At 38.1% G+C, this 27,518-nt stretch overlaps 1 protein-coding gene across 1 annotated transcript in view; it reads right to left on the bottom strand.

Annotated features, from left to right (window-relative positions):
* PLCB1 (phospholipase C beta 1) overlaps nt 1–27,518 on the bottom strand; it is a 686,722-nt gene that overhangs the window by 451,785 nt on the left and 207,419 nt on the right. Inside the window, 1 exon segment of the mRNA XM_034640285.1 lies at nt 16,634–16,702. Within this exon segment, the coding sequence (XP_034496176.1) occupies nt 16,634–16,702 (69 nt within the window).

Genomic DNA, 27,518 nt, shown 5'->3' with positions numbered 1-27,518 from the left:
GAGCCTTGTGATTACATTTATAAGATATTGTCAGTTGCTTAACTGATAATGATTCTGTTTACTAATTTCTAGGATTTACTATTTACTATTTTCTAGGATTTTTAAAAATGAAATTAAAAAAAAATCACACTTCTGTAAAATCAGAAAATGGCATAAGGTAGCCATATATATATATATATATATATATATATACACCATATATATATATGTATGTTTTTGTTATTTTATATATATATATAACAAAAATCACAAAAATCACAAAAATTTCCCTAGGAAAACATAAAATTTTCCATTGGGGGGGGGTCTGTTACGAAGAAAGAGGGGTCTGTTAAGAAGAAAGAAAAGAATAGTATCGAGTTCAAAACTTGGTAGATCTAATGGGTTAATAACAAATTAAAACTAGGTGGGTTTTTTTTTTTGTTATTCTGGAATAGAAATTCATTTTTCCTAATAGAACCTGAATTTTAAGTATTCTAATAGATGTTAATAGCCGGACTGAACAATGAAATAGAATAAATACTCCAGAAATAGACCTAGATACATAAGGAAAGATTGTATATGAAAAAGGTGATATCTCAACTCACTAGGATAAAAGCTGGACTTTTAAATAAATTGTACAATAGAGAGACTTCTTAAATAAATGGTGTTGGCACAATTGAATAGCACGTTGAAACTGGGTGCAATTGGATTTTTAAATAAATGATATTGGAACACCTAGATACCAGATTAGGACAAAAGACAGACTTCAAAAAAATAGTGTTGTAACAAAAGGCTATCAAGTAAGAAAAAGATAAAATGAGATCCATACCTCACAACACACAACATAAAACATCCCAGATGATCAATTGTTATTAGCGACACTAGCCATTTTATTTTGGAATTATTTTGTGTAGGCTGTAACAAAGAAGTACATGTATTAATGCAGTAAGGAAACAGAATTGCCACTATGAGAAAAAAGAAATACCTACATGGAAGAAGAGAAAATGAGGAAGAACCCTGTAACAATGGATTAAATCGAATGTATTTGGATGGGTAATCCCATTGCCAGGACTATAATTTAAGGAAATAACAACAAAGAAGAAAAATGGTAAATGAAGACAGATATTTGCTTCAGGGTTCCTTATAATAGCAAACATAAAATAGGAATTGTGTCGCTATTCTATACTGAATGGAGGGTAAATTGTTAATATAAGTTCAAATCAATGGATTATTACTCTGTCATAAACTGATAAATATGAAAAATATTTAACATCACGGCCATGCTTAAAATATATAGGCTTTAATATGTCATGTATGCAAATGCATACATGAACACTGATCTTTTGAGAGATAAACACATGGCTAGGATTTTTTTATATATCTGGAATTAATCAAGCTCTAAGGGAACATATTTAGTCTCCAATTTTTTCAAAAACATTTTTTGTAGTAGTTTCAGATGTTGCCAGCATTAATGACAGAATACCTTTCCATCATTCTCTCCACCTTGTTCTTAAACTGTTCTTTGTGCAAGCTCTCATTTTTGGTGGCCGAGGCTTTATTAAGGCAATAATTCAAGACTGGCCCCCAGAATAATTGGTTTCCTCTTCTCAGTCACACAGCCAAAAAGATTTATTTGGAGCCAAAGATGCATAATTCTAGGGTTCCAATGTAGTGCTAGAATTAATAGTGTGTGAAATTTTTGCCACATGCAACTAATACCACCTAATGCTATTAAAGCAATATGTTTTGTCAGGATTGAAAGAAATATTTGGAATGGGCTTGGATTCACCACAGTCTGAATTTCTGCCCTTGAATTAACAACACCACATCTTATTAATTGTGGCAAAGATGCCATCAACACAGTCAGATGACACTCCTGAACTTCCTGCTTGCCTCTCCAACTATATGGTTTTAGATACATGATTTATTGTCGAACATCTTGTTGCCAGAGAAACTTGCTCAGCTCACAAAGGCAAGGCATGATTCAGCTACATATATTAATTTTCTTCTGCAACTTCATGGTTTCTCAATTCATCTTGAATTGAGTGTGAATATTGCTAAATTAAAAGCAGAATATTTAAGGACATTATGAAAACAAGCTTGGTGAATTTCTAGTTACTTGGAACATTTCTAAGAATTTACTTAAAGAATTTGAACAATGTAACACAGTTAAATATCAGGAGGAAAATATTGACAGAGCAGAGAATCGATCTATGATGACTTTTTTGTAATTTACACACCAGAATAATAATTTACTTTGCTTTTTTTTGTAAAAAATGGTAAAAATAAGGGCTCTAGTCACACGTCTACAGTATTTCAAATGCTCCACAGTAACCTTCAAGTAAATTATTTGACTTATGATTTATCAACTGGAACCATGAAATTCTGAGCAGCTAGCCATAAAATTAAACATCGAGTACAGTTGCTGTTACTTAGGCAATTTATTCAACATACTTTCCAAAGGTTTTATCAACCACTACCTCATATGAAATACCTATTTTTATTTTAGACATTCTAAGATGTATTCTTTTTCAATATTATGCACTAATTTATTTGAACCATTGACTTTAAAACTGTGTAAACATAAAATTTTATTTGCATTATTCAGCTACTCCACATTCCTAGCTATATGTGTAGGACAGAACTAATATAAGATCTTAAATTAATTTTATTTAGATTTTCATATTGTATTCACATATAAAAGTAAAAATATGTGGATAATGCCTTTTAATAATTTTTAATCTTCAAACAAAATTGCATGAATGGAAGATGATTATTATGGAGCTAATGTTTTCAGAGTCCCCCAAAATAAAATAAATCTCACTAACCTCTATTTTCAACAGTAGAGAGTTACCAACGACAAAAGTAATCAAGTCAATAGTTAATTTCCCAGAACATCTGTATGTGTCCCAACACAAAAAAGTTCTTGTTTAACTCTTATTAAATTCACATTAAGGTACCATAAGAATGGAAGTGAATGTAATTCATATACAGATAGCAAATGACTTATTTAACTTCAAGTAAAGATAGTATAATTTCATTCTTAATTAACATTTGTAAAAAGAAAAATTATGGTTGGCAAGTAATTTTTAAACAGATATTACAAATCCTAGTAAGGACATGTTTAATGTAAAATTTAAACATCATCCTAGTATTTTTGAAATATGAATGATAAGCAAAAAGTTCTTTTTAAAAAATGCTGTTCAAGATATCATTGAAAGTGAAAACTTACCCAGAGAGTGAAAAGCCTACATAATATAAGAGAAAAAATTACGACTATGGCTGATGCAGCAACATGTCTAATTTGTCAAATAATGACCCCAACTGCAAGTCTATTAAAGGTATGAATTCATGACTTCTAGTTTCAGAAATAACAATAGCTACCATGCAGAGCCAGGACTATGAAGCATATGACAGCCTTTCATCCTCACAAAAACCCTAAGAAATAGCATTCTGAACTTCATTTTATGGACGAGGAAATCAAGATATGAGGAAGTGAGCTGACTGACTGTGGCCACACAGATAACATTGGTAGAGCCTCTTAACCACTGCCGTCCTTGCCGCGTGAGGGGACAGAGTTAAAGTCTTCACTTCCAAGGTATTAAGTCCACTCATGGGAATGCTTCTCTACAGGGAACCAGGAAGAAGATATGGCTTTGGAAAATTATTGCTCCCCAGCTAACTTCTAGCCACCTTTAATTTAACCTCAACTCAAGCTATATCTCAACTTAAGATTCTTCCAAGAGAGCCAAGTGACATCAATTTTACACAAGCGCGAACATGTAAAGCCATAGGAAACTGGTCTCCTGAAAGAATTATCAGTAGACCTGGAATTCCACCCAAGTGGTGCACCATGCATTAAGGTGGCCTAAATACCAAACTACATTCTAGCAACTCTGGAAACAAATTGCTATATTGACAATGCTGACGGCTTTCTGTCAAAGCCAAGGTATAAATTAGGAAGAAAAGACAAAGTAAGACCAACACTAATACAGTTTAAAATTAATAACAATCCATGATGGAACACAAGATAAAACTCAGCCGTGTATTTTCAAGGGATCTTTACGTAAAGAAAGAACTTTCTGGTTTAGATCACCGAAGAATTTGGTCTTTGAATCCCATTAATTAGTATCTGCAGTATTGTGGGAAAAAGCATCACTCTTAGGCTGGTGTTCCAGTCCCAATATGGAGTGTGACAGACTTCACGAGAACCGACTATACAAGCCTTTACCAAAGAAATTCAGCAGAGCATTAATCCTGTGAGATGCTTGACAAAGAGGCCCATTGTCTAAAAAAGAATGGAAAATGGCCCTAATCCATGTCCAACATATCAGTCTCTGAGAAGTTCTGTAATTAAAAAGAAAAAAACCTAGCATCGTCCTTTTTTTTTTTTTAAGATTTTATTTATTTATTTGACACAGAGAGAGAGACAGCAAGAGAGGGAACACAAGCAGCAGAGGGAGTGTGAGAGTGAGAAGCAGGCTTCCCACTGGGCAGGGAGCCTGACTGGGGGGGGGGGAGGGCTCCACTCCATCCCAGGACCCTGGGGTCACGACCTGAGTTGAAAGCAGATGCTTAATGGATGAGCCACCCAGGCACCCCAAACCTAGCATCTTCCAAATTTATTGGACCAGACAACACTTTTATCTCATAACACCTGTTAGTATCCAAAGGAATTCACTTGGAGAAATGCTGAGTTACTGTTTTTTAAAACTATTCCCTGTCCCTGAGAGAAAATAAAGTGACTCCTCATAGGGTTACACCCATTTGTGGTTAAAAGCGATCAGCAAATTCTTCCAGCATCACTGGTCCTAACCTGAAATCAGTAATTCCTGGATACAAATTAAAATGTCAAGAAACATCTGGATGATGAAGTACCAAGTGTCATGGAGAAAATGTCTTGGTGAGTGAAGCTGAAAGGTAAATTCTGACCTGTGAGAACCAATGATCCTGTTTCACAGCTAAATACCAACAAATATTCTGCTTAGTTTGGTTAGCCCATCACTTTTTTTTTTTTTTAAGATTTTATTTATTTGACAGAGAGAGAGACAGCCAGCGAGAGAGGGAACACAAGCAGGGGGAGTGGGAGAGGAAGCAGCAGACTCCCAGCGGAGGAGCCTGATGCGGGGTTCAATCCCAGGACCCCAGGATCATGCCCTGAGCCGAAGGCAGACGCTTAATGACTGAGCCATCCAGGCGCCCCCGTCCATCGCCTTGAACACTAATTTCAGCAGTCTAAGAAAATTTCATTTCTGTCATTAAAAAAGATGGGTAAAGTAGTAAATATTTTACTACATTATTTTGATGTTTAATTGCCACTTTTTGCGTAAGATCAACACTATTTCTAAGGTACTTGAAATTTCATGTTTTAGACCACTAAGAGTGTTGTGTTCACATTCAGGAAAGAGGGGAGGAAAAAAAAAAAAACAGTGGTGAGAGTATTCTTCCATCCCTGAACATACCTACTTTGCGTCAGGTATTACACCCAAAGTCTGCCGCGTAGGATTTTACATTTTTATGGTAAATGGAATAAATGTAAGAATTTTCCCATTCAAAGATGAAAAAGCAAAATTCTCAGAAGATACTAATACATACTCTTAAGTTCCTTCCACTCTACTGGGCTGCCTCACAGATTAATATCATGATATCACACTTTATGGCTGGGAAAGCCATTGCAGATATGTATGTTTCTTAATTGTGTCAATAACTCCATAAATATTACCTTCCTTTTCCCAGACGTTTTCTCCTGTTACATCATGTGTCAAATTGCATTCCAGTTTTTCCCCTGTTGGACCAAGTGTCAAATTGTGTGCCAAATTACTTTAGAACTTGATCTTCAAAAAGAAAACAATTTAAGTTATATAAATGCTTAACTACCTATCAGACTTGCTGAGTGCTAAGAAGAAGAAATTGAAAAGTGAATCGAAAGCAGATAGTTAAGTAGCCATGAGTGACCTCCTGAAGTGTCCAACACTAAGATTTGTGTCTAGTTACAAACCATTATCCAACTCATGAGACAACCCTGTCTAGCGGAATTATCATTGCACAGAGAAACGAAGAAACCTTCCCAGAATCTCTCAGTTAATATGTGCACTGGGATTTGAATTTGGGTCTCTTTGACCCCAAAACTTGTTCCTCCATTTTCAAATACTGTTTCAGATTTTGCTGCCTTGGCTTCATAAGGTGGAGAAATATGTCAACATGTTCTTAACTGAAAGCAAATTGCTCTAAAGTTATTTTGATGGTCGGAAAATCTCTTTAACTGTTTGGAAATCCAGATAGTTTTTAAAAAAGAACAGTAAGCCTTAGTGCAGTGGATTGCCGATGGCCCTCTGTGGTCAGGTGTTTGGCTGCTATGATAAATATGCTTCAGCTTCATTCTTGTACAGTTAATATATAAAAAATAGCTTTTCATGGGTAGGTCTAAATACCAGAATCACAAGTATAAGTCTCTCACTCTGAAGCTACCCATAGTAGAACATGGAATTTCACTGTAAATAGGTAAATCTATCTTGCTTTTTCTTTTTTTTTTTTTTAAGATTTTATTTATTTATTTGACAGAGAGAGAGACAGCCAGTGGGGAACACAATCAGGGGGAGTGCGAGAGGAAGAAGCAGGCTCATAGCGGAGGAGCCCAATGCGGGGCTCGATCCCATAACGCTGGGATCACACCCTGAGCCGAAGGCAGACGCCTAACCGCTGTGCCACCCAGGTGCCCCATCTTGCTTTTTCTACTACAATATATCACATGAGCCTCAGTGATACATTTTATTTGCTTACTAAAATTCATTTGTGATGATCGCTAAAATGTATGTGACATATACAACAGATGTGAAAGTTGTATTAAGTGTTTTATATGCATTTTATCATTGAGTCCTTGAAGCAACCAGATAAGCTAAACATGGAGATTATTTCCATGAATTCAGATGAGGAACCTAAGTCTCAGAAATGCAGAATAACTTGCCAAGTTACAGCTAGTTATTGTCCTTAAGTCTTGGCCATCTGACCTCAGGGCTTGTGTACTTAATGACTACACTTCATTAAGCATTTACAGTGTGCAAGGACAAATGTTGGGTGCTCTGGTGTATAAAAAAAATGAGCACAAATGTCCAGGTAATAAGACAAAACAACATATTCTGAAATAAAGGCACTTTAAAAAAGTCATAAAGCCTATTTCTGAAATGATTCCCACTACCCATTTTATCCACTTTGACAATCCTATTATTATAGAGAAAAAAAATCTATTTATATTGGATCACATTTGAAATAATCCTACAGCACCACTCCCTGTAAAGAAGGAAATCATAAACTTGGTTTTATAATGTAATAAGGAAATAGTATCATAGACTGAATTGTGTCCCCACAAAGTTCATATGTTGAAGTCCTAGTCTCCAGTATTTCAGAATGTGACTGTATTCGGGGGGTTAACGTCTTTAAAGAGGTAATTAAGTTAAAATGAAGGTGTGAGGATGGGCCTTAATCCAATACCACTGGTGTCCTTACAACAAGAGGAAATTAGGACATTGATTAGTATAGAGAGAAGACCATGTGAGGACAAGGAAGGAAGATAGCCATCCAGAAGCCAAGATGGCGGACACAGAAGAAAATAACCATGCTGTTCCTCGATCCATTCTAGCCTCCAGAACTGTGAGGAAATAAATTTCTGTTATTTTAAGCCACCTAGTCTGTGGTACTTTGTTACAGCAGTGGGAGGAGATTACTACAAACACCATGATGTACTTTATGTTAACTAAACCAAATCAAGTTTAAGGGAAACCATACTAAAAAACAATCTTTTTGACAAGCAAATGTTGTAGGAAAATTCTCAATACCTTACTGCACAAAATCTCTATTTAAAAAAAAGAAACCATCCATTTAAACTGGTGCTTTTGCCTTAGAGTAACGGTTCTCAAAACTTTGCTGAACACAGGAACCTCTGGGGAACTCTAAAGAAAACACTGGTGCTTGAATCCCACACCAGACATTTTGATTTAATTGATCTGGGTGTGGCCTGCACATCAAGATTTTAAAAGCTCCCCAAGTACTTCTCATATCTCTACATTAGAACCCAAGATTAAAAACCCTTTAGAGGGCGGTTCAAGATGCAGAATTAATTTATGAAATAAATATCAGATATATCCACAAGATGGCGTATCATCGCATTTGAAAGAATTAAAACTGAGAAACGTTTTCAAAATGCAACTCTATAACGTTACATGTAGAACAAATTGGGTTTAGATTGAAATTATACCAAATAGGAGCAACAGTAGAATGAGTCACAGCCTTCTGAGAAGACCTGAGGATTAGATAACTCATGTTAATAATCCTGTCTTCAACGAGGGGTCCTCTCTGGGCCAAATGAGAATGTTCATGGCTGCCATGCCCTTGGCCTGCTATTACCTCTTGGCAGAACTGTGGTCCCCCATCCCCTCTCCACAACCCTTCGGAGACCTTTTGCACTCTTTGGCAGTAGGCTACTAAGACAGACACTTGCTATTACAAGAAATATAGAATCTTTATTCAGCCCCACACATGTTCAGTTAGCTGTACTTCACAGATGGATATACATATACACTGAGTTATGTCGGCACTGCTCAAATGCTCCAATTCAATTCTTTTTTTTTTTTTTAATATTTTATTTATTTACTTGACAGAGATAGAGACAGCCAGAGAGAGAGGGAACACAAGCAGGGAGAGTGGGAGAGGAAAGCAGGCTCATAGCAGAGGAGCCTGATGTGGGGGCTCGATCCCATAACGCCGGGATCACGCCCTGAGCCGAAGGCAGACGCTTAACTGCTGTGCCACCCAGGCGCCCCTCCAATTCAATTCTTGATAAGAGACACACTCTTCACAAATTTGGGAATTTACACCAACATCCCAGAAAAGATTTAGCTTCTCTGTGATTGCTTGAAAAAAAGTAAAAATCTTTTGACCATTAGAGAAGATATTCTATACTTTAATAGTAGCTTTTAAACTCTTCCCTTGGTCACTATTGAATGGCCATGAAGGTGAGAGGCAGGCTGAAGACACACAAGAGTTTTAAATGCAAATAGATACCTACTGAGGGAACTATCCCTTACCCCCCTCAGCATCCCGATATTTCTGCTATCAAATCTCTGACTAGTTATATAAAGGTTTTTGTTTCCAAGGAAACCAAACCACTGACATCTATGGAATTTAATGAACATAAGAAAGGAACCATGCCATATAATTTACATCTGGAGATAAATGTGACTAGCTGTCAAAACCATTACACACACAGAGATAATTCTGTGAAATTTTAAGCTCTATTTTTCTCCATTTATTAAAGATGTAAATAAATACTTTTATGGAAACAGGATGACAACAAACAAAAACTCTTGCACCATGTCAGGTAAATTAAGAAATAGGCAGAACCAAGAACATGGGCCAAAGGTAGAGCTCCTTAACGGATGAGAGAAAAAGAGAGACCTTTATTTTGTTGTATAAAGGGTTTTCTTCTTCCCTCAACTTCAAATATCTGCATCACATTTTTATCACTGTGGCTTCTCACAATGGTGGAATTTGTTCAAAGTCAGGGAAATAGCTTATAATCAGCAAAGGGGGACAATAAATAAAGCCCTCATTTCAACTCCCGGCCTCATGGATGATTCATTGAAACCACTGTTGCAGAACATCCAAATAACAGCTCATTATGAGATTTATATATTGGCATCCAGATCCTATGATGAGCTATTTGGGGTTTGACAACCCTTAAATAAATAGCCTATTTTGGATATTAGCAGGAAATGCTGTGAATATAGGGGAAAAATTAAAGCATATATAAAATGGTATCTTCGATAAAATTAAAAGAGTACAAAGGTGAGAAAAAAAAAAAAAGCTAGAAGGAAATGCCACCATTTTACCTAGATGACTACTCCTCCCTTCTTGAAATACTTTTTTAGTTGTCCAGAAAATATTCTCTACTGATTCTTCTCCCTCCTCACTGGTTGCTCCTTCTGTCTTTTTCTTTTTATTATGGTGGTAAAATATGCTTGCCATCAAATTTACCATCTCAATGACTTTCAAGTATACCGGTTACTGACATTAGGTAACACTCATTGTGGTGTTACACAACCATCAACCACCATTCATCTCCAGGACTTTTTAATTTTGTCAAACTGAAATTCTGTACCCATTAAATAATAACTTCCCATTCTCCTATTCTCCCCTCCTCCCAGCCCTTGGAAACTGCCATTCTACTTTCTGGCTATGGATGTGCCTACTATAATTACCTCATATAAGTGGAATCCTACATCATGTGTCCTTTCATGTCTGGCTTATTTCATTTAGCAGAATGTCTTCAAAGTTTATCCATGTTAGAGCCTGTGTCAGAATTTCATTCCTTTTTAAGGTTGAATAATAATCCACTGTGTGTGTGTGTGTGTGTGTGTACCATATTTTGTATATCCGTTCATCTATTGATGGACATTTCAGTTGTCTCCACCTTTTGGCTATTGTGAATAATGCTACTCTGAACACTGGTGTACAAATATCTGTTTGAAGCCCCTACTTTCAATTCTCTTGGGTATATACCATTCTCAGTCTCTTTCCTGGCTCTTTTTTCATCTTTTCAAAGTTGAAATGCTGAAGGTCCCAGGGATCAGGCATCAGCCTTTCTTCCCTCTATACCTACATTCCTTAAGAGACCTCCCTTAGCTTTGAGATTTAAATAATCACTTACAATTCCATGGCCAACCTTGCCCCTGAACACCAGTATATCCAAATATGCCATCATCAGATAGAAGTCTAATAGGCACCTCAAACTTTAAATATCCAAAAAAACAAACTCTAAGTTTTTGTGATTAAATGTTCTTCTTCCTTCCCAACTTAGGACGTGGCAACTCAATTCTTTTACTCTCCCAGGTCAAAACACTAAGTATTGTTCTTGAATTCTTTTCTCATACCTCACATCCGGTGCATTTGCAAACCTTGTGGTGCCACCTTCCAAATCAGATTCTGACATTTTTTTCCCATTAGCTCTACACCTCTCAGTCAAAATCATTATCGACACTGCCCCAGATATTTGCAATAGCCATTAGGTTGGCGACTGTTCTTCTTCCTTTCTTTTTCTTCCTTTATATTCTATGGTCTACGCTTCATGCAGTGAGTGGCCAGTGATGTTTTCAAAAAGCAAAATCAGATCTTATCACTACTCTGCTCAGAACTTTCAGATCCCTTCTTAGGTCTCTCAGAAGAAAAAACCACAGTCATTAGCATTGTTTACAAGGCCAAAATAATATGGACCCCGGCTACTTCTCGGACTTTATCATCCTTTCTGTCTTGCACTTTACTGTAACCAACTGGCCTCCTCGCTACTCCTCAAATATACCAAGAATATTCCCACTTCAGGGCCTTTGCTCTTGCTCTGCTCTCTGCCTGGAATGCTGCTCTTTTTCTTTTCTTTTCTTTTTTAAAGATTTTATTTATTTATTTGACAGAGAGAGACAGCCAGTGAGAGAGGGAACACAAGCAGGGGGAGTGGGAGAGGAAGAAGCAGGCTCATAGCGCAGGAGCCTGATGTAGGGCTCGATCCCAGAATGCCAGGATCACGCCCTGAGCCAAAGGCAGATGCTTAACGACTGCGCCACCCAGGCGCCCCTGCTGCTCTTTTTCTTAATGAACATCTCTGTTCATATCACCTCATCTTGTCAAGAGAACTTACTCCATTATGACTTTGGAAAGCAGCAAGTACTCCACCACTCATGGTCAATGGTCTCCACCACTCATGGTCAGTGGTCTCTGTCCTCCTTTGGGTGTCTCACTGGGACTTACCTGTTACCTGTTTCCCCAACCCAGTGAGATGCTGGAGTCTGCTTGCAGGGTTAGACACTATGGGGCACATTGCTTTACAAATCTGCCTAAATGACTTTAAAAGCCATCATTTTAATTTAGGGATTAGGAAAACAAAAGCTGATCAATTTTTAAAATTTCATTTTACTGTAATCTATCTTACACGATTCTAATGATACTATATGACACATAGAATTATTGTAATCTAGATATATACAACCTGTATTCCAATTAACATTACACATCTGAAATAAACTGCCCTTTATCAATAGAATAAATTGGTTAATTGTCAACTAAGTACGTGAAGCAGTTTTCTTTGAATGACACAAAATTTGAAAGTAAGACTATAGAAATATTTTTCAATGGTACTGCTACTCAGTAGTATTATTGAGAGTGAATGCCCGCAGCAGTTTTCGTGTTGGAAACCTGAGACAGCCTCTGTAATCATAGGGTCTCTATGGAGTCCAAAGCAATCCTACAATTGCTTTCAAGAAGCCACGTGCAAAATTTCACATAAATCTTTCTTCCTTTCTTTTATTTTTGTTTGCATTGCACCTTACCTTGGTTAAAATGTGACCTGATTTTTTTTACTAAGTTCACCTGATTTTCTACAACGAAGGTAAGAAGCTTTAGGTTATGCAAACCTCTCAACATTAGTTTTATAATCTGTAAGATGGAGTGCCTTGGCTTGATTAACTTCTCATTTTTAAAAAAGACTTATTTATTTGAGAGACAGCATAAGTCGGGGAAGGGCAGAGGGAGAGAACCTCCAGCAGACTCCCCACTGAGTACAGAGCCCAACACGGGCAGGATCCCAGGACCATGAGATCACGACCTGGGCCGAAACCAAGAGTCGGATGCTTAACCGACTGAGCCACTCAGGCACCCCAACTTCTCATTTTAAAAGCTGGAAACAAGGGTTAACCCAATTTACACATGTAAAATCCTGTGCCCCCCACACACCCCATTTCATAGAAGAGAAAGTGGCGTCACAGAAAGAAACGCGTTACCGGCAGAGCTGTTGGCATCCAAATCCACACCTACATGGTACAGTAGATGGTACCATCTACTTTTCAGTACACCTACAGATGGAATTGGCCCTAGGAATACGAGGATAAAGAAATCATCTTTTCAGCAGCATTTTTTGAAATCTTTCTGATGTGGTCCCTAGTAAAAAAAATACACTTCATGTTGGGATCCAGAACATACATTCACATTCACGAAACAAGTTTCACAAAACAACTTGCTCTGCACAAGATGCTGGTATTTTTCATTCTAGTCAGATCTATTTCATTTTATTAATGCTGTACATGAGCCATGAAACTGATCTTCTTGGGTGAGGAACCACCACTAATAGATCAGAAAGCACAGTGATAAACCCTCTTTTTAAAAGTAAAGCTCATTTTGAAATGAAGACCCAGAGAATATGTGTAGCTAGAATATGCAAGATGCATATCCCATAGCACTTTGCCTCTATATCCGCTTAATAAGCCTGGGAGGGAGGCAGAGAGAGAGCAAAGAAGGAGGTATAAACACCTTTTAGATTTCAAAGAATAAGACATTTTTTTCCCTTTTACTTTTTTACATGTGGATAAAAATCTTCCAATTTCTCTCCAGTGAGAAATTTTGAAACTGATAACTAGAACAAAGGCTGCATACAGAAAAGCCAATCTGGAATTGCATATACTGTGTTGGGAGTCGACATTTAAAATTCATTAACGGGGCAACACATAGAAGCTTTTCCATTTCTTTTAAATGTTATTTCCAATCACAGCAGGCATAGAAAACAGTTCATCTTCAGCTAGATCATGAATTTTTATGTAATGAGATACTGTGAAAAACAAAAATAATACGAATACACAGATAAATATTTGCAGGGTGCCTGGGTATTTTGATAAATAATATCTGCTCCACACATGTTCTTCCTTCCTTTATGGTCTATAAAGTCCCCAGAATGTCTTCCAATCAATCTCTCTTCACGTTAGGTTGCCTACCCATCCTGAGTTTCCACGCTTCTCTCACTCCATACTGATTATCTTGACACTTTTTAATCTTAGGCTCTCAGTCCTGCTGCTTTTATTCTAGCCAATACAATGATCTCCTCTATTTATCTCCCAGCCCCATCCCATCCCCGCCCCCAGGGCCATTAGCCTCTTTCTACAAGGTGGTTATATTCGAGAAGCTGGTCTCTCTTTTCATTCCCCTATTGAACTGCTGCTACTTGGTGAAGCCTAGAGCTGCCAGTGATGGTGAGCAGATGATGGCCACCAAGGGGATCCTGAGGATGGAAGAGGAATAGCTTCCAGCACCCTGGAAGCCAGACTGGCAAGAGAAAGAAGTACCTATTCCCTGGTGACAGTTTCTGAGCAGCTGTGTGAGCCTTCACCCGAACCCCACACTTCCACTGGAATTTTTAATGCATTCCAATAATTTTTAATATTTTTTATTTATCCAGTTTGAGCTGGACTTTTCTTTTGCAACTGAATGCCTTTTAAACTGATAGTAATATCACCTTCTTTCCTGAGTGTCAACCCACAAAGCCCCTTTCAGCCAAGCCCTTCCCCCATCTCTCTTCACAACATAGTTTTCCACATTAAGTGAAATAAAAACTGACTTTCTGCAAATCTGATTGAAATTTTTAATAATAATAAATACAAAAATAATGATAACATCAATAACAGTGGCTAATGTTTAACCAGTGCTTATTAAATAGCAGTGATAAGTTAAGGCAGCAGTGCTCAAATTTTGCTACAAATCTCCTTTTCAAAAATCCACACTACACTTACACCAGAATCTCTGGGGGTAGGAAACAGGTATCACCATTGTTTAAAGCTCTCAGGTGATTCCACAAGCAGTCAAATTTGAGAACTCCGCTGCTAAATATCTGCTAATGAATTGTCATTCAGTCCTTATGGCAATGATATGAAGTGCCCATTCATTATTATTATTATAATTACAGTTATGGTTGTCATTAGTATGATCACCATGTAGCCCATGAGGACGCCTGAGTCTCAGGAAGGTCACACAACAGAACCCGGGTTTTAAAATATTAAAGTCGACCGAAGTCCTTGGACACTAGCAAGGAACGGAAGGGGAAAAAAGCCACGAACATGGATAATTCACAGAGAAAGCAATCTTTAGTGGAAAAAAAAACAGTAAAAGCCAGAGTATTCTGAGTGCCCACATCTGTCCTTAAGAGAAGTATTTTAGGGTCTAATAGTGATTTATCAGCTGAGCACAGAACAGACCCTAGTTCTGTTCATTTGTCATCATTCAATAGACATGTATCCAACGCATCCATAAATGAAACACTGAACTGATAAGCAGGCTGAGTGCTACTGCAATGAAATTGAGAGAGAGAAGCCCCACAGCTAAGCTCCACCTCTGATGCCTGCAGACAAAGGAGGTCTAACAGAGTGTAGGCAGCAGTCTTTAACCAATATTGATCATGAAATTTCACGTTAAGCCAATACATTCGCATTCAAAGGCAAACTTTATAACTATGTTATCAATAAAGTTCTTGGAACTAACGGGCTTCCATGAAAGTTGGCTGGAACGCTTTTGGGGAAAGAAGAAGATAGAATTTCCTTCCTACACCAAAGCTGAGCAATTCTGAATCACCAATGAAGCATTAATAATGACAAGCTTGCTACAAAATTAAAAGACCAAACAACTGCAATTCTATTCTATTACTAAGAAGTGAAGGCAAATAATAGACAGTTTGCCCATAAAAACACTTAGAGAAACCTTCGCGAAAGTAATTCGGGTTTTCCTATCTATTCATTTTTCATGTTTTCCTATAGATGAGCTTAACTCCTACAGCAGTAAAAGCAGTATTTGGGTGTTTGTTCCATGGCAGAATTTGCCAGCAACTATTGCACTGTTACGTATCTGAAGAATAATCATTCCAGGTGATTTTTTTTTCTTTCTGCCTCTCCACAGCAACAGATCATTTTTGATGTCAAAGAAAGTATTTTGACTTTTAAAGAATAAAACAAAAGTTGCAGGCAGATACTCAAATAGAAAATCGCTAGTTTTATATCAATTATGGTAAGAGGCAGGAGTTCCTGAATGGCACCTGTACTTCCCTATTTGACAATATTATCTTTGCTAGAAAGGAAGTATTTAGAGTACTGAGATTTAAATACAATAAGGAGTAGTTTCCCACTTTCATGGCAAGTCAACACATTCTGTTACTAGACTCCACCAGATAATCTAAATTTAAAAAATATATGTAAGTTCTTTATTCAACATTTTTAGACAATCTTCAAAAAATAAATACACTGCAAACACTGCTTTGAATATGTCTGCAGTAAGTTTTTCAAATGAAAATGAATTGACGGACCACACAACAGATCCCAAAGTTCTGCAGGTGTTCACTAGTGACATTTATAGAAGGACTTCACACCCTTTGGCTTTGTGAATGGAATGACGGCAGTTGCAAAACATTTGAACTACAGGGTTTTATTCATCATGTCTAAAGGTTAGTTCATGTACGCATGGAAGGCTCAAGGAAGCATGCAAGTAACTTCAAGCACATTTTAACTATTGAGAATTACCTAGCCAACTCTGGCATCATGATCTATTTTTCAAACAAAACTAAAATTAAAGCACAGAGAGCAAGCCCCCATGTCCAAATGCTTACGTATTTACTCCCTGTTACCTTCTTTTAAAAAAAGTGGGAATGTTTAGGGCATGGAGGCTTCTGGAAGGACGGGCCGTTTTATTGTGTTTTACAACATCCGCAACGGAGAAACTTTTAGTTGGGGCAATTAATAGATACCATGGCAAAGCTAAATAATCAAAGCAGCATCTGGTGCGTGCACAATGCTCTGTTTCCTACCTTGGGGGCTTTGGCATGCTTCCCACATCTCGCATCCTTGACAAGGCTGAGATCTAACAGCTCCGTCTCCTGGAAGGCAAAAACGTGAAATTGTTAAGCATCCACACAGATCTCTTTTCTTTGTTTTATATCATTGACATCACTTTTCAAAAAATAATGTTATCTAGAAACCTGCCTGAAGATTTCTCTGCAGTTAGGATATTTTTTTCTCTCACATCGTTTACCAATCGAATTGGAAGGGAAACAGCTAGATAGCTAACTGCGAACTGTTCGGTTTATTATATGTTCTAAGACATTTTGAAAGTATAATGGGCGTGGTTAGGGACCCCAGTCTATATATACTATGAGCCATTCCTAAGTCATGATGATGAAGGCCTTCCTGTCCCGTAGTTGAAAAATAATCCTGAGAGTCAGTCTTAGTGTGAGGATATGTGTGTGGGATAGGGTGTTGGGGAAGAGGGGTGGAAGGAGAGGCTCCCATCAGCTTACCTGGCCAAGGGAAAAAGATAAATCTGCTTCACCTACCTGACCCTTCCCCAGCCTTTAGCACACCTATCTTATGCCCTAATCTTTTCGTTTATTCATTATATATTACTGAACACCTATAAAATCAAGTTACTCTAGGATACAAAATAACAATATGATAGCTCCTCTGGATGGACTTGCCATCAAAAAAGGGAGTAAAGAAATGTATATGCATAAGACAAAGGAAAGTGTATTCATGACAACTTTAAAGTTAACTGCTATGGGGGTCAACAGAGAAAAGAAAGTTGTTCCCCCATGGTCCCAGAGGAAAGTCCATGGAAGAATCCTTGAGCATGGAGAAGAGGAGCTGGAATGCATAACACTGGCAAATATCCCGACAAGAAAGGACCAGAGGTTTGGGCAGAACCTTGAGGTATTCACAGCCTTTAGATGCTTAGAGATGGAGAACACTGCAGGAGGAAAGGGTAGGGAGGTGGAAGGGGATAGAGGGGCATCCAGGAAGAAGGAATCATACAGGGAATATGTAATGGCAGTGTGGGAGGGGATTCTCATGGGCAACATTCAATGTTCCATTGCTGGGGCACAGAACATATGAAGAAAAGTCATGGGAGATGATACCAGAAAGAGATACAGGCAAACAGATGGAAACCCCGAGAGTCCATCTTAGCACTGAGCCATGAGGTCTGTGACACACACACATCATCGAATTATGTAAGTACACACTACACCGCACTGTGTCATCATTCAGCTATTCAGACTCTCCGAACAGGAGTGGGTGTAATTTTTTATAGGTCTTAATGTCCCCCAAGTACTTGTAGCTAAGTTTCCCAAACAATTCCTTCAAACAGCTGCCACCAATTCCAAATGTCCAGTCCAAAATGGTCTGATTCATTTTTTGCACCTAAGGTTGATCTGATGGTTATAGTATAACAGTCATGGAGGAGGTGGAGTCTCTCCACTGGGACACAAAACCACACAGCAGGTCCAACAGAACACCTGGCTCCCACACACCTTCTATGTGAAGGCAGGAGAAGAAACAGTGCCTTTTCTTTTGCTCACCCTGGCTGTCTAAGTTTACTTTTCCCCATTTTAGTGGATCCCTTAACCCATTCCTTGCCATGAGTGACTCTGGAAATCCTCCCAAACTCTGGGGTGTGACAGGTAACCACCCAGCAAAGGTCTTGCAGGACAGAATAACTGGTGTTGCAGTTCCTCTAATGCCATACCATCCACAATACTTTAGATCACCTCATGAGTGTTGGAAAAGAATGGAATCAATGCAGGGCTCAATGCTTCACTTAGGCAAATGCATAATAAAGTCCTCAGACCTGAGAAGATGGACCATCTAATCTGGATTTCTTATCTTCACAGCAAGACAATCAAAACTTGCGTTGGAAGGACAAAAACAGGAAGAGAACCAGGCTTGAAAAAGCTTCAGCCGGAAGACCAGAACCAAGCGGACATTTGAGACACAGGAGACCAAATGAAGGTAGAGGTAACTGGAAAAGAGATGAGGGCCATACTATGGAGGCAGAACTGCCTAAAGGGAAGAGAGGAATCATGAATAGCCCTAGGGTTTCCATATTCCAACCTGGGACTTGGAAGTTTGGGCAAAATGATGATACATTTTTGGAGATGTTGGTTTGAGGGATTTATCCAAGTGGAAATGCCAGTCATCAATTCCCTGGAGCATTATTTATCAAATGCTACAGCGTGTCAGGTACGGGCTTGGTACTGAGGAATGACACCAACAATACAGAAAACAGACACCTGTTTTGAGCACCTCTTGCAGTAAACTAATCATTATACTCTAAAGGAGACATTTCAAAGTACACTGCAGAGGTGGGCTATGACATCTTTTCAGCTAATACACAAGGATGAGAAACAGTTTGCCAGCCTTACAATTCTGTGGTTTGGTGGGGGGGTGCAGCAGGAGGGTTAGAGGAAGAGGAAACAGTAGGTGCAAATGCACAGAGGCAGGAAATGTGCGCAGTCACAAGTCACTCGAGATACACAACAGGGGTGCCAGGAGAATTATCATTATCCATAAAGCACCAACATTTTTGTGTGGTACGCTTTTCCATATATGTTACACAATGTTTTACAGATATGCTGGATAGAAATCACACACACATACATAATGCATGCACCTAATTTTATAGCCACATTTTCTATTCAAGGAAGTTCCTCCCAGTTGAGCAAACAATAGACTTAAACTTTACTTATTTGTTTATACACACAAAGCCCAAATTGAGTTCACAAAGAACTAGATCTTAGCAGGAGTCATTATATAGACTTTTACATTACAGATAATGAACACTGTTTTCTACTCTCAGCTCAAGAGGAAACGTTCATTCCCCAAGTCACAGAGGGGTACTTAACGCCAGCTGCCCTGGGGATTCATTCCGATACCACAGCGACTAAAGAAACTTCTCTCGCCTGCGTGTAAAATTGTGTGTGCAGGAAAACCACCGCAGGGCACTATCAACGTGGGTAATGTGGCGTGGGAAAGACCCAGGTGGAAAAGCTGTCCATGGACTCACTGGAGTAGAAAGCAATGATTAAAATAGTGTCTCCCACTCCTATTAACATGCAACAGCCTCCCCTCTGGGGTTAAACTACAGCCTATTCTGTCTCCTTCACTAAGAAGAAAATGTGGAACTCAATGCACAGGACCAAAAAAAATGTTGCTCATAGCATTAAAACTTTTTCTAGGTTAATTTTCTCAAGTTAATAGTTTGAACAACTCACTCTCATTATTAGAAAGCAGTGAAATGTCCCCTTTCTCAGTTCATTTAAGAGATACTGATTTCCAGCTTTATGGAATTCACTATTCCTTTACTCATTTCCTTAACAGAGGGGGGTCACCTGATGTTTAAGTAGAAAGCCTGGGTTGGAGGAAGGGCCCTAAAATTTACTGGTCATGTATTCAACCAATCATAGTCCCATACCAAGCATCAACTGTATCGTCTATAAAATGAGCAGGATAACCCTTTCTATATCCTTTCTAAACCTTAGCCTGTATTAGAGTCACCTGGAAAACCTGTTAAAATACAGACTGGCTGGGGGCCATCCATCAGTTTCCAGTTCAGCAGGACTAGGATAGGCCTGAGAATCTGCATCTCTCATAAGCTCTCAGGTGATATGGATGCTGCTGGTACACAGACCACACTTTGACAAGCACTGATATACACTCATTCATGTGGTTGTTATCACAAGGTTTTTTAGGTGAATATGACTGATAAAATTATACGTTAGTTATATGTTATAATACTTTGTAGGAAGAATCTACAACTGTCATTTCTTTACACAGGAAAGTGTCAAATAAAAATATTTTACCTACTTACTGCGAAAGTGTGCCTACTGGTGAATAATCTAGGCTTCAGTTCAGTTTAATTGAAGAAAAACTACTGAATGACAGATGGCATCAACACCTATCCTAATAAGTGTTCTTAGCATTAAATTGCACCCTATACAAGCAAATGTCTCTGTTCACAAATTTAAGCAATCCCTGACATCAGTTTATGTTTGCTGAAAATGTTATACTATATACCCTTTATTTTACACTTAATAACATCAGAGACATCTTTAGAAAAGCAAAAGAAGGAAACTGGTTCTTTCTCACCTCTAAACCCATCCAACAATGGAAGGGGGATTAGAGTGCCCAAAGGCCTGGGGGCTACCTTGACCAGTAAAAGAAGAATGAACTAAGGGACCCCCTTTATTTCCAAGGCACACAATGGCCCCCTGCAAAGCTTGGAGACCACACCTCTAGGACCCCTCCCCCATTTATCCACTGAAGTGTTGACAGATGTGCCTTCTCTCTTTGTCAGTTTGGATGAAAGTGAATTAACAGTAATCAAGGATTTATTTTTGATATTTTGAATGAGTGATGAGAAAAGCTAAGGGAAGACCAAATTATCTCTGATGTTTACTATTCAGCAGAAAGATTTCAATCCATCAGCCACAAACCCACTGTGAGGTAGATGGGCCATGAAATGCACTGCAAACTCAGGAAAGAATACAATTTAAAAACCAACTCTTTTTCAGAATACCAATTTCTGTGCATTGTCACCAAATTCCATTAGTCACCCAATATAATAACATACTTCAAGTTCACACAATATATAATCAGAGCAGCAATTACAGTCACAAACATTTCACAGGGAAGATATTAACAGCTGGGTGTGTGTGTGGGGGGGTGATTATGGCCACCTCCACATGTGGGATATTCCTTAAGTTGTTCAACCTCGATATACCCAAAGTAGAAGACATTGATATGTTTTATTGACTGCCAAAGCTCCCTAAAATGCCCAATGTTAAAAATATTTTAGAATCCTTTAATGAAGGGTTTTAATTTAAAGAGAAGCAGATGTAGATTCAGTTCTTTGTTCCTTTACTTTATTCCACTTCTGAGGGTGTGAAAACTGCGTAGTGTACCTCTCAAAAAAAAAAAAAAAATCCCTGCAGTCTCTCTCACTCTCTTGTTTCCTTTGTTCCCTAGCCTTCAATTTTGTCTTCTTCCCCAAAGTCTGTAATAGAGCCTCAGTGTAGGCAACACCAATGGAGATGAGGTGCACAGGTCATCAACACTAACCACAGCAGAGAAAAGAGAAAGGTGATACATCTGGATTTCTTTATTTAAACCACTAAGATGGTGAAAATTTCATAAATCTAGGGGGCAGAAAACTTGTCTCTGGGAATTATCATTTGTAATCTACGCATTATCAAACCAATTACTACAGAAGTCTGTGGCCTTGGGGCGCCTGGGTGGCACAGCGGTTAAGCGTTTGCCTTCGGCTCAGGGCGTGATCCCGGCGTTATGGGATCGAGCCCCATCAGGCTCCTCGGCTATGAGCCTGTTTCTTCCTCTCCCACTCCCCCTGCTTGTGTTCCCTCTCTCACTGGCTGTCTCTATCTCTGTCAAATAAATAAATAAAATCTTTAAAAAAAAAAAAAAAAGAAGTCTGTGGCCTTGTATCCTTGTCTGTCTAACAGAGAAGTAGATGCCAGCAACACCTTTTTCACTGGGCTGCTGGGAGATACTAAACTAAGATCTCCACTTAGCAAGCAGGGACTAGTGCATACATATCAAGTCTTATGCTTGCAACATTTCCCATTCCAAGTGAAAGGCAAAAGATCCTAGTAGAAAAGCCAAAAATGGGTAGGTAACACATGCAGAAGAAGAACACAGAATGCAAATGAACAAAAGGAACAGCATCTGAAAATATAAAACTTTAGAGACATTTCATAAAACTTTGAAACCAAAATAAGAAAGACCACTTCTAGAGAAAACTGATTTTCACCTTTATGTGTCACAGTTAAATGTAAAATTAGATTAACACCTGAAATGGAGAAAAGGCAATGAGATGGCTCAAGTGTTATGGGTAGTATCATAATTATCGACATAGTTTGAGCCAACAAGATAAAAGCTGAAAAATTATAGTAATTCAATTAAAGTTTCCTGCCATGAAAGGAAGCAAAGTCAAGTAATACAATTCATAATAACAATAGCAATAGTAATCATGGCTATTCACAACAAAGAACCAACAAGATGGCAAGAATTATAAGAGATAATCTTTGCATATATCACCTCATCCTATAACACCGGCAACACCACTGTGATGTGAGTCTTATGGCCTCCACTGTGCAAACGAGAGAGCTAATGGAGAAGCTGAGCGAGAACTGTTAGTCATTTGTACAATGGCATCACAAATCTCAGCATCTTGCCTACCTGTTGTAAGCAGAATTGCTAGATGGCCATCATGACCTCTGTGCCCCGACCCATGCTTTTGTCCGATCCCCACCCTCTGAGTGCTGTCGGCACCCGAGACTTGCTTCTAACAACAGAATGCGGCACAGATGATGGGCTATCACTGCCATGGTGATGTTACTTTATCTGGCAAATATGAAGGGATTTTGCTGGTGTCATTAAAGTCTTCAATCAGGTGACTTAAACTTAACCCAAAGAGAGGTATCCTGGGTGAGCCTCTCAAAAAAGGAGCTAGAAGTGAGAAACCTGAGGCAGCAAAGATGCTCACCTGCGTGCTGTGGTGTGTGTTGCCTGTGAAAAGGGAAGGCCGCTAAGAGGTGAGGGCCTCAGTGTCACTATGACAAAGAACAGAATTGCGGCAACAACCTGAATGAGCTTGGAAGAGGCACTTCAGCTCCAGATGAGAACACAGCCCAGCAGACACCTTTAATGCAGCCTGTAAGACCCGAAGCAGGTGAGACCCTGACCCACAGAAACTGGGAGATAATAAATGTTTGTTGTTTCCAGCCTCTAATTTTGCAATAATCTGCTTTACAGCAATAGATAATAAATACATCGCCCACACTGTTTTTACATTCTAATGCACCTTATAAAGAGGGATGTAAGTGAATTTACATATCTTGGCACTCTACCCAGCATAAACATGACTACAATACTGTCATCTTTTTGAATATGTCCGACAGGAAACAATTACTCTAATGGAAGTGCAGACTTATGGAGCTGGGATAGATTGCATGTTAGAAAACTGAGTCCCAGAGAAAACATATCAATTACTCAGTCTCAGTGATATTGGAAAAAGAATCTGCATGCCCCCAGACCTATTTATTCCCCTACAGAATTATTTTTTAGTATTGACAAAATAGCAGGAACATTAACTGAGTGGTATAAATTTTAAAAAGAACACATTTTTGTCCATGTACAAGAAAAATATTATGATAAATAGAATGTAACACTGATTTTCACAAGCTGTGTCCCCACAAGGCAGCATGAAATATATTGGCAAATACCTAGTTAATTTTTTTCTGTAGATAACTAGAAAGGTAGGTCAGCAAGTGTTATGCAGTAACATAACATAACTACTTGCAGTAGTTATGCAAGTGCCGAATTTCTTTCTTCTTACTTCCTTCTTTAGCTCCCTAGAAACTTTTATGTATTCACGTAATAACAGAAAGTTGCTGAAGTTGAAAGCTAATGCAGGTAATCATAAAATTATACCCATAGCACCAAAGCTGTATTTGGACATAAAATTAATAAAACAATTCTAGCAGCATTTATATTTATAACTTGATGCATTTATAACCTAATAACAAGGCAGGTGGAGGGAGGGAGGTCAGGGTGGGGGTGGGGTGCAGAAAATGCCACACGTGATTCCAAGGCTCTTGAGCATTCGTATCTTCGAGCAATTTTCTAAAATGATGAATGAAAACTGGTAAAATTTAAAACAAGAGTTACTGGCTTTATTTTAAACTTATTTGTTTGACACTATAAAAAAAAACAGAAAAAAAAGTCTCCATGATTACCATGGAAAACTGTGTGTGTTCTAAAGATGAATAAAAGCAGCAATATATTGGGTGTTAATAAACAATATATTTTATTTTCTTAATTCTTATTTATTAACAGGCATAGAGGGATTCACCACATTTTTATGGACAAATATGATATTGCATTTGTTAAAGACTCAGAATATTTTTTTAATTATGACTACAATGATAAAGATTGCATTGTCACAGCTTTCTATTATGCCTGTGCTCAGCAAAAGTTCTCATTTCAGGCTAACCAGATTAACAAGAAAGAGCATCCATCATTCGGCAAATAATTTCATAAATGCTTAAAACTATCTTTGTGGATATTTTGTGGGAGCATAAAATCTGATCTCCATAAAAAGTCACTTGGAAAGAAATATGGAAATGATACAGATTAACCAGGCACACAAGCTGTTTCCACTTGAAAAGTCCAGATGACGTAAATGTAGCCAGATTTTCCCTTTAAATTGTCTAAAACGTTATCTCAGGTCTACACCTATTTCACTATGGTTGAAGAGCCATGCCAGCTAAGCTTTGTTATCTGGTAGTGTAAGCCACTTTTAGTCCCTTAACCTTAACTAAATGTAGTATTTAACTAAACCATCTATCTGCTTCTATGAGTTAAATTCTTTCATTTCCCTAGACCAACGGTTCTTAAAGCGTGGTCTCAGGACTAATACTATCAGCATCAACATCACCTTGGAAAATGTGAAAAACACAAATTCTCAGGTCCCACCATAAACTGGCTGAATCAGAATCTTTGAGTTGGGGCCCAGAATCTGTACTTTAATTAAGCTTTGGGGTGATGCAGATGCAATGTGGAATTTGAGAACCTCTGTCTTAGATATTAAATGGAGACAACAACTGCCCATAGAGAAGGCAAATTAACCAGAGCTAGAGCTTGTTGTAGGGCATCTGCAGGACAATGGACAAGCTGCCTAGGTCCATTTCAGAAATTTTTGCATCAGAGTCATATAAGCAACTATAGAACTGATAATAAAACCGAGGAAAGTCTTCTTCAGACTACTGTGTTCATCAGTGCCATCAATTTCACTATAGACTGAAGCAGTGATTTCCACATTTGGCCCTAGAAACTAGACAAAGTCAAGGGGAGGTTCTAAAGATGCTTGGCCTATTTCCAGATATTCTGACTCAGCCTATGCATGACACATGTGGGCTGATAACTAATATATTTTCTTTTCTCTTTAATCATATTATCATGGCATGCCCGGTGACTTCCAAATTTTCTGAAGTATGTAAAAATGGTATCCGTCCTTGCCTTTCCTGGTAGTCATTTTGTAAAATCTACCCAGATAGTCTCACTTTTCTTCTTCAGCTATTATTCAACCATATATCACAAATTTTTCTGCCTAAAGGTTTGCATTTTATCGTGCTATGCCTCTCCCCATGTTCTCGCAATGACAGAACTTTTTTTGTTTAAAGATTTAATAGAATTTTTACTGCTTCATCAAGGACATTCTAAGGCTAAAAAAACAAACCTGTGATTCATGGAAATGAAACTGCACACTCTTGAAAAACTAATGGATCAAAGAAGAAATCAAAGGGAAATTAGAAAATATCTTGAGACAGACGAAGATGAAAACACAATATACCAGAACTTATGAGATGCAGCAAGAGCAGCAACCACAGGTTTTGACGACCTTTTAATCTCACATGACATCCTGAATACGCAAGGAGTTAATCTGCCTTCCAAAATGAGATATTTTAAGTTGACAAGTATGCAATAATATGTCACTTTTTTCTTTTCAAAGAAGACTTCCTTCTTCAGATCACTTTTGGTTTTCTGGTAAGACAAAGAAATCCAACTGAGCTTTTTCACATGCTAATTAGTAGGAATAAGGACTGGATATGTCTAATGGGGAGTGTTTCCCCCAGAAAAAGACCATTCGCTGCTTTGATCAACCAATCATCCCCAATGTACTGCCTATGCACTGTAAATTCATCAGAAGTAAACTCCTTTTCATTCAAATGTTGATCAACCTCAACACTAATGCAAGTACATAAATAAGGCTAGCTGTTCCTATCAAGAACTATAAATGATTGAAAAAGTTCACTAAGCTCAGGTTCATTTTCCAGTTATTCAGAAAATTTTCATAAAGCTCCTGTAGGAATTCCACTGTTGCCCACCTGGATCCTTGCTGGTCCCCTTTATTGGCTAGATATCCATCCCCCCGGGTTTGCAGGCTTCCCTCCTACCAATGGACAGCTATGGCCTTTGACTACCTTTGGCCTCATGGAGCCACTTACCAAGATGCAGAGAGAGCAGGAGGTGTCTGAGAGGTTATTTCCCCACAGAGAGCTCAGAGCTCATGCCCACCAGGTGCAGGAACATAAATGCCCATCAACCTTGCCTTGGGGCAGAGCAAACCCCCAGGCTGAGGAAGGGACTTCACTTCAAAGAGCACTGTTGGTTGTCTTCTCCCTCTAGACTGTCCTGTTTCCCTCATTCTCTGACAGTTGTATCTTAGGACCTTCTCCTTAATAAAGCTCTTGCAAACAACCACTTGTCTTTGGGTCTGTTTGGAGAATCTGATCTAAGACAGCTACCATTTGCAAATAATCAACTTAGAAAATCATGTTAAACTCAAAAATATTCTGAATCACATACAAACTATTTTTAAAAATCACATTTTTATCTTAATCCTTTTCTTTGGCTTTTGATAGATTTTTGTACATTTCTGGAATTCTTAAATTTTCTGTGAAAATAGTCATAATCATTATGATAAATGCACTAAATGAGCATTCTTCCAGAGATTTGTCAGTCACTGTACATTGTATTTTATCCTGAATTATTCTTAATCAGGTTTTAAATTACTTTGACCATTTCCTGGGAACTAGACATGAGTATATATCATCTAACCTAATATGCAAATAATTTTCTCAAAAGCTTTGTCACATCACATCATAATCAAGAGGCAGTGCCTGATTCTAAAGAAGAAATATTTCTTCCTGAAAAAAAAGGAAGAAAAACTATAAAAAGCATCAGTTTACCTAATTCCCAAACCAGAGTTCATTTTTGTCATATTCAGAGCTAAAAAGAAATATGTTCTTATCCACTATATTTTAGGTTACTTTCTTTTTG

Source organism: Ailuropoda melanoleuca, chromosome 13 (genome assembly GCF_002007445.2).
Source record: "Ailuropoda melanoleuca isolate Jingjing chromosome 13, ASM200744v2, whole genome shotgun sequence".
NCBI lineage: Eukaryota > Metazoa > Chordata > Mammalia > Carnivora > Ursidae > Ailuropoda > Ailuropoda melanoleuca.
This window is presented reverse-complemented; position numbering and strand designations above follow the sequence as displayed.